At 58.1% G+C, this 8,537-nt stretch overlaps 1 protein-coding gene across 3 annotated transcripts; it reads right to left on the reverse strand.

The window, feature by feature from the left end:
* Positions 1–1,119: 1,119 nt before the first annotated feature.
* Positions 1,120–8,242, reverse strand: IRF1 (interferon regulatory factor 1). 3 transcript variants are annotated; one of them, XM_056124851.1, is made up of 10 exons: positions 7,968–8,242; positions 6,853–6,944; positions 5,624–5,723; positions 4,742–4,918; positions 4,610–4,659; positions 4,374–4,506; positions 4,067–4,186; positions 3,435–3,484; positions 2,348–2,480; positions 1,120–2,111 (listed from the first exon to the last, which is right to left on the reverse strand). In XM_056124851.1, exons 2-10 carry the CDS (start codon positions 6,937–6,939, stop codon positions 1,987–1,989), a joined length of 975 nt encoding a protein of 324 aa, XP_055980826.1. In that variant the 5' UTR covers positions 6,940–6,944; positions 7,968–8,242; the 3' UTR covers positions 1,120–1,986. The 3 variants fall into 3 exon arrangements, with proteins under 3 accessions (XP_055980826.1, XP_055980827.1, XP_055980828.1); XM_056124852.1 differs by lacking the exon at positions 7,968–8,242 and adding an exon at positions 7,567–7,673; XM_056124853.1 differs by lacking the exon at positions 7,968–8,242 and adding an exon at positions 7,551–7,650.
* Between the last annotated feature and the right edge of the window lie 295 nt (positions 8,243–8,537).

Consider the following 8,537-nt stretch of genomic DNA (forward strand, 5'->3'; position numbering starts at 1 on the left):
ACATGACCATCAACCTTTGCCCCTTTTCCATTTTGTCCTTAATTTTCTTACTCAGGGTTCAGAGCAATAGTACAGTGGGTAAGGTGTTTCCTTACAAATGACCAACTCGGGTTCGATCCCTGGCATCCCATATGGTCTCCTGAGCACTGCCAGGAGTAATTCCTGAGTGGAGCCAGGAGTAACCTGAGCATTGCCAGGTGTGACCCAAAAAGGCAAAAAAAATCCCCCAAAATGCACATCAATATTTTCTTATTCAGCCTTGCCACCCTCCAAGGGCCCACACTCTTCCCTTCCAGTGGGCTGATCCTGTGAGGCCATCACAGTTCAGGCAGTTTCTGCAACTAAGGAAATAAAGCTAGTGACCACAGGGCTGGGTGTCCCTGAGCAGCCCCAATGCCCACAGCCTCCCTGGGCCAACCTACCCACTCCTGGGCACTCTTTATAGCCCAGGGTGAGACCAGAGGGGGATGGGAAAAGCAAAAAAAAAAAAAAACTGCTACATTTCATTGGCCGGAGATGATCCTCTAACTTGGGTCTTCCTCTCCAGGGAACATGGTCCATATCTGCGATCCCAAAATCAGTTTTCAGAAGCTCCACTCTGATCTAATAAACCCCTTCAGAGATTCTGGGTGGGCTTGCCCAGCCAGAACCCTTTGTTCAACATATAAGGTTGTGCTTCATATAAGGTTGCCCAGTTTTCCTACCCTATTGTTTTTGTATACACTGTGGGGCTGATATTCAGCACCCAGTTTACCACTGGCTGTCAACAGTAAAATACTGTTGAATTAGCAGGCAACAGTCCCGAGGGCCTGACCCTTGTGTCCTCCACCCCATCCAGACCCCGAGTCTGTGACACTCAGAAAGACCCAAAACCTAACATTCCCAGCACTCCCAGAGTCTGGGTTAGAGGACAAAAGACTGTTCATGGGAATGTGTCCCTGTGTCTTTTCTTCCATCTTCTCTAGGAACGTTAAGTCAGGATTTTGCAATCAGGTCTTGCTCATCCCAGAGTCAGGCTCGGGCCAGACGCCAAGAATAAATCCACCAGAATGTTTCCATGTAAAACCAGCTAGAGTTTCTCTAAACAAACCACCACACCCTTGTGACAATGAACTTTTTATAAAAAGACGTTTGTATTTACATCAATATATACATGCTATATACAAGTATGATCCTGGTTAGATGGTGTTTCCAATTTTAACTCACGACAAGGTGCTCACACTTCCCACCCTGGGCTGAGGGCTGCTGGGACCTGAGGGGTACGTGTGGGGATGATGGGCAGGTGGGGGGGCAAGGCACTATATAAATAAATGCAAAGGCCAGGAGCTTGGTGGGGAAATGTTAGTGTACACCTCTGATCAAAAATGTGGCATGATCCACAGAGAAAGTGCCATGGTTTTCCCAAGCCCCTCAGCCCATGCAGGGAAAGGGGGGTGGGGGGTAGAGCCGCTCGGAGGCGGGGGGGGGGGGGGGGGGAACACTGTCCCACAGGACCAACAGTCTCCTTCACATTTCACTTGCTTCAGCAGTCAGTCCCCAGGGCTCAGCTGGGAAGGGAGGTGGGTCCTTGGGAGCAGGATTCACTTAGTGCAATGTCTTAGTGCAGAGCCAGCCCTGGGGTCAGTAGATCTGCTGATCAGTTTAGCGCCTCGGGCTGGCTCTGGGACAGCATCTCCAGGCAGCTGGACTCAAGAGGGTCGGAAGAGGAGGATCTTAGCTCTCTGCAACCTCCACTGGACACTCCCAACTCAGAATAGCCCATCTTCTTTCTGGGGAGGTAGGCTGGCTGGACCCCCTAAGATGAGCCCCATTTCTGGCCTGCCAGTTCGTGCGAGGTTAATGACCCAAAGAGGAAGGCCCCCTCCCCATGCAGCAGTGGGGTCTTGTGGACACGGTAGGGAGCCCACTGGAGTCCCATTTCTCTGCACCACAGCCACCAGGAATGCCAGGTTCTGTTTTTCGAGGAGTCAGCGGGGCTGGGCCCTGCTAGGGTGCGCAGGGGATGGGCTGGACGGAAGCCAGCCTGACTGGGGTGAGCATGTTCTCTAGCCAGATGGAGTCCATGTTCTTCAGGTCTGTGAAGACAGGGTGTACGCTCATCCCCGGATCCCCTGAAAGACAGAAAAGGTTGTGTGAGAAAGGGTCAAGCGGGGTAGGCAGGCCCAGTATCCGCTCTCTGCTCCACCAAGCCTGTCCTGTACCTCTTTAGGCAGACCCTAGGGTTTGAGAGCTGGGAACTAGACTGTCTGCAACCTCAGCGAGTTCAGCAAGGAAGCGTGGCCTCTGCTGCCCGCCGACCCTGTCCTGGACCTCTCCCCATCCTCCCTCTGGACCCAGGGCTCCTCACCCCCAGGGCTGTCAACTTCAGCCTCCTCCTTGCAGCTGAGCTCGTAGGCAGAGGTGGGCTGGATGCCGGGTTCATTGAGCAGGAACCCCTTCCCGTCCACGTGTGTCGGCTGCCACTCTGACTGCTCCAAGAGCTGGGGATAGGAACGAGGAGACATTAGCAATTAGCCGGTGTCCCAGGCACGCTCACCCTGTGAGTGAACCAGCCTTCCAGGAGCTGAGGTTCCCATCCTCACCCTCTTGGTGGGCTACAGACACGCTGTGTGGGCAGGGCGGGCTGGGCAGGGGAGGAAGCAAGGTTCACTGCTGCCTAGCCCCAACTTGTCATCTCTGGGAGATGAGGGTCAGCCCCCAGACCACACCCCACATCTCCCAAGTCTGCCTTCTTCTCAGCTAGGGGTGTGATGTATAGTCACGGCTCTGGAGACAAGAAAAGTCCCTCCAAAAGGCTAGGGATGAGGAGATACACCGGTGTCTGTGCTCACAACACTGGCAGAGAGGGTCTGGGTTAAACCTACAAACATTTCTCTTTCCTTTGTTTCTGGAGAGCCACACCCAGCTTGGGGGAGGTGGCAGGGGACACACGGCGGGTGCCAGAGCTTGAACCTGGGATTTTTGCACGTGTGCACTCGGCCCTTTGAGCCATTGCCCCGGGCTTCCACAATAATTTTATATCCACTTTTAAAACTAACACAGAAAGGGGGAAAAAAAAAGCACGAGGGATAATTTTCTTTGAAACAACGACATCCACCAAAAAGCCATCACACTGCAGATGCTGGCGGCTGATTATTGAAACCTGATGTGCATTTCCCAAACTCACAGGGCTGGGGCATGTTTGGGCTGTGGATGCGGGCCAGGGACCCAGCGCTGATGGCAGCTGACTCAGAGCTGTCCGCGGCCCCAAGACCCAAGTCAGGACAGCCTGCTTGCTGGAGGCCAGGCCTCCTCCCACCCGCCGCCACAGTGGGTCTCCCATGGCCAAGCAAGGACAGTGGTGGTGACAGACACACTATGTAGGCAGCCAGCCGCCCTTTCCCCCACAGCAGGGCCTGTTTTGGAGGGAGACACAGGGGTTGAAGGGGCTTTACCTTCATGATATCCTCGTGCAGCTTCCCTTCCTCGTCCTCATCTGTGGCTGCTGTTGACAGGGAAGAGCAGAGGGGGCGATGGCAATCAGCTCAGCTTACCAATGGTTCCAGCCCCACCAGAGGTCCCGATCCCTATCCCCCACTACACACACACCCCCACCCCCGCCCCCATACGCCAGCCTCCAGGGGGTCCCCACTCCCTAACCCCCCCAAGACACACATGCATGCATGCACGCCAGCCAACCTCCCAGCACACATCTGCCTGCCACGGATATTCCAGAACAGGGCACTGGCCTGGTGAGTCAGCCCTTGGACGCTCAAGTCAGGCATCTCACTCCCTCATTTCCCTCCTCACCCTAAGAACGGGCTGCCGAGGAGCCAGAACACCCAGCTAAAAGGAGAGAGCACCCATCTCCTGCCACCCCTTCACCTGCCCATGGCGCCTTCACTCCAGCCCGGGCCAGTCCTCCTGCCCACTCGCCACCGCATGCCTGGTGCCCCCATCCCGTGCCACTGCTCTTATTAGGGGGCCCAACCGGGTTAGCCCCCCTGCCCAGTACAGCTGGATGCACATTTGCTCCTTCAAGAAACCCTCCCCAGACCCAAACAGGCTGGACAACAAGGGCACGAACCTTCAGAAGAGGAAGGCATAGGTGACACCTGGAAGTTGTACAAGTCACTGGTACTGTCTGGCATGATGTCCACGGGCATCTGCCACTCCGGGAGAGTGCAGCTGACACAGGATGAGAGCTCTTGAGGATGACAGAAACCACAGGTTAGGGCTGTGTGCTTTCTCTGCGCGATGCTCAACACACACACACACACACACACACACACACACACACACACACACACACACACACACCAGTCCATGAGGCCACCCTCCTCCAGCACAATGAGGAAGAGCCACACCAGTGTCCCCCGTAGCTGCCCCCTCACCTGGAGTGAGGGCCCGGTCAATATCTAAGTCCTGCCCCAGGTAGCCCTGAGCCGTGTAGCTGCTGTGGTCATCAGGCAGGGTGGAGCTGCTGAGTCCATCAGAGAAGGCATCGGGGCTGGAGTCGCCACATGACTGTGGAGGGAGATGGTGGTTGAGCTCCAGGCTAGCTGCAGGCGCCTCCCTCAGTACCCACCAGGAACCCTGGCAGCCAGAGAGCCACGGGGCCCCTACTCACCTTCCTTTTGGCCTTGCTCTTCACGTCTCGACTGGACTTGGTCTTTCTCTCTGTAGGAACAGAGAGGCCGTCAGCCTTAGCACAGGTGCATCAGCTGCCTCCCCCCGGGGCTCCCGCAGACCCCTTGCCTACCTTTCTTCTGGTTCTTGGTGAGGGGCGGGAGCATCCGATACACCCGCACAGCAGAGCTGCCCTTGTTCCTGCTCTGATCCTTCACCTCCTCGATGTCAGGCAGGGAGTTCATGGCACAGCGGAAGTTGGCCTTCCATGTCTTGGGATCTGTCTCCTTTTCTCCTACTTTGTATCGGCCTAAGGGGCAGAAATGCAGAGGAGGGGTCAAGGACCATAGGTGGGGAGCCTCATCTGCCCCCTTTCCCCCCACCATCTATCTGGGAGGAGTCAAGAGTACCCTGAGATCTTGTGCTGCCACCCGCACGGGTCGGACCCCAGTGGTAGTTCCGGGGAACACTCTGCACACCCACTGTCCTGAGGCTTCTCAAATGCCTGGGCCTGGCTCAGACACAGCCAGCCAAATGCCCAGGCATACGTCTGGTCTCACTCATCTCTCGGCACAGTGGGACCAGCCAGAGAGTACATACTGGGTTTGATCTGCTATTTCCAAACCTGGAAGCCCAGAGTGGGGCTCACAAGATGGTAGGCAGGCTGGTATGGATGTGTGCAGAGCCCCAGCCCTCATGGACAGGTGGACAGAATGCCAACTTGATGGGTCTAGTGTGGAGAGCTTGGGCAGCAGGAGTGAGGAAGGCGGAAGCCCAGGTCCCACCAGGGACACAGTTGCTTTTGCTAGAGCGGACCCAAATTCAGTCCCAAACTTGCTAAGGTCACACTTGCTAAGATTTGAGAGTTTCAAATTTCTTCAAGAATGTCTCAAAATGACAAGCCGGCACCAGAAGAGCTGGCCCCTGCCCATCCTGAATTCTGTACTCTCATCTTTCTCAAGGAAGCCCAGGGAAGAGCCACATGACTCCGGGTCCCTGTGCACCCGGCACGCACCTGTGTGAATGGCCCAGCTCCGAAACAGACAGGCGTCCTTGTTGATGTCCCAGCCGTGCTTGGCAGCGTGCTTCCATGGGATCTGGAAGATCATCTTCTCCTGAGCAGCACAGACACACACACACACACACACAGCTGTGTCAGCTCAGAGACCACAGGTTTGGGGCCCCAGCCCCCCAGGTCTGGGAAAAGGCTGACTTCCCCTTTTCACCCTGACATCTGGCTTGGGTTATCCCTATCCTGAGATTGGTGAAAATGGGCTAGTCATTCGCTCCAGATTGCGAAGGGCTCTGGGTTCTGAGGAGCTGGGCTACCCTCTGTGCAGCAAAGCCTTCCTCCACGTTAAGGCCCTGGCATGACGTATAGGGGCTCTTCGAGAGCCCTTTTCTCTCACCTACCCGCAGCACCGGGAACTGAGAATTCTGTTCATTAAGAGGGGGCTCCTTCAGATGCCTGGACCCCAGTTCCTACATAGGGGGTCCTTGGCCACCCCTCTGGAGAGCTAGCAAGCAGGGGACACGGACTACCTGGACCACCCAGCGCTGCCGTGGGGCCTCTCTGCCCCTCAGTGTTTTCTGTGAAATAAGAAAACACTGGCAGATGTAAAGCCTCACTGTTCTTATTGCAGGTGGTTAACAGGAGGGAGTTTTGAGTCAAACAAACTGGGGACCATGGCTTTATTGCTTTTGGTGTGATGGCATTAGCTTCTAGGCCTTGGTATTTTCATGCAGAGGATGCATCTCTCAGAGGGACTCTGAGGGTCGGATGAAACAAGGAGAGGCCTGCAGTGTTCGTCATTATACTAACAGTATTACTGCTGACGCCATGCTGTTGGGGTGACCCATGTGTTTCCCATGAGCAAGGATTTCTTGGGTCAGGACAAGGGATACAAGGTTAACTCTTGGTCTTCTGCTGAACTGGCACATTCCTGCCGGCAGCACCTACTTCTGTCTGAGGGTCCTGGAGGATGCTGGCTGCACATGCAGGGGTCTCCCCAGGAGAGAGGAAGTCCAGCTCTGGGCACTCAGATCGTACCCTCAGGTGTGAGCCCTGCCCCAACCTCAAGGAACAAGAGAGGCAGGAGCAGGGTGCATGCGGGATTCACAGGAGAAACACAGCTGCTCACCCTCCCCTACCACTTCCCTTTCTGAGGTGCATCTGAAACTTTGGTCTCCTAAAGAGCTCAGGTTAAAATAGCAAGCGAAAACCCCCAAAAGAGTTACACTCACTTTATTAATCCAGATCAGCCCTGGGATTTGGTTGGAATTAATCTGCATCTCTAGCCAGGGTCTCATGCGCATCCGAGTGATGGGCATGTTGGCTGTAAAGAGAAGACAGAAGGCTCCTGGTTGGAGTCTGTTGAGCATCCCCTCGGCACTACCCTGCCCCAGCCCATCACTCATACCCTCCCGTGCCCTCAGTTAGGTACCAGGTACTGCGATGCCCGGGATGGGGGCATTCATTGGAATTCAAGTGGAAGGCTGAAAACACATCTGCCCTTCCCTCCCTCTCCCTCTCCCCTAAAACTGTGTGGGGAGGGGCATGGGGGGGTGAAGACAGGCCCCAATCGGGATCTGGCTAGTTTCAGGGTTTAGGCGCCTACGTAAGAGACAACAAGCACAAGTATCTAAGTAACAGAACTTTCCTCCCCGAATTCAAACTCTGGCGTCTTTTCCCCGTATCTCAGGAAATCACTCTACAAGAGTTGATGACACTAGTGGCGCACCTTTACTTAAGGGCCAGCGGTCCCGCTGCGCCCCGACATCCTCTTCCCCGCCCCCCTCATCAACGCCTCCTGACAGTTACTGAGCAGAGGCCGGGTCGCGGACCCTTCCGGTCCGGCTCCCCTCCTGCCCGTCCAGTGGTCGGAGGAAGAACACCTGTGGCGTCTCCTCCCGCAGCCCCCGCACTTTCCGCCGCCGGCCACCTAGGGCAGCACGCACTGATCGGCTGAACCCGGTGGCCTGGACGCGAGCCCGGGCCCCCGGAGAGACCGCGCGGGGGCCCTCACCGCGTCCGTGTCCGGACTCGAGTCCCGGGCACGGCGGCGGGCGGGGATGCGCGCAACAGACACGCAGCCGCTCCGAGGCCCGGCGGCTCGGCGCACGCACGTCTGCGAAGGCGGCCGGGTGGGCGGTCCACGCCGCGACCCGCCCTCCCTTCGCGGCCGCTTGCCGCTCCTCCAGCGCCCTCCGGAGCCCGCGCGGGGACCCAGGCGACGCGGCGCGCCCGCCGCTCCCGGGGCTGGGTTTTTCAGACCCCACTTCCTGGTGCCCCGCGCGCGCCTTTGTTCGACGCCGCCGGCTCCCCCTCCGCGCCTCCCCAGCCACGAAGGCGGGCTCACCTCTGCAGCGAGCGTGCTCGGCGGCGGCGTCCGAGGGTCCCGGCGTGGTGACGGCGCTGGGAGCGCGGTTCCGGGTGCGAGCGAGGAGGAGGCGGCGGCGGAGGATGCCCGGGCGGCGGGGGACTCGGGGCACGCGGCTCCGGCTGGGGACGGCTCCCGCGGGTCTCTGCTCGTTCGGGCTAGAGCGCACGTCCTGCCTCGACGAAGGAGTGGCGCGCACTGCCGGGGCCGCGGCGCCGCGGACACTCTAAACACTTAGCGGGATTCCCCCTGCCCAGGCCCGGGCCCGCCCCCTCCAGTGCCGCGCGCGCGCCCATTGGCCAGCGCCGCCCCATCATTTCGGGGAAATCAGGCTGTTGTAGAGCTAGCGGCGAAGGGGAAGTACAGGGCGGCTGCTGCTCCCCACCCCCTCCGGCCGGCGCCGCCGCCCCGGGGCCACCGCGACCCGACCCGCCCGCGGCCCCTCCACCCCCACATTCGCTCCCGGGGGACACTGTCCTGGAAAGCCGCGCGCTCCGGCTGCGCGCGCCTGCCTTCCTCCCCGCTTTCCGCCTTGTCCCAACCTGCCAG

The sequence above is a fragment of the Sorex fumeus genome, unplaced genomic scaffold (genome assembly GCF_029834395.1).
Source record: "Sorex fumeus unplaced genomic scaffold, SorFum_2.1 ptg000051l, whole genome shotgun sequence".
Taxonomy (NCBI): domain Eukaryota; kingdom Metazoa; phylum Chordata; class Mammalia; order Eulipotyphla; family Soricidae; genus Sorex; species Sorex fumeus.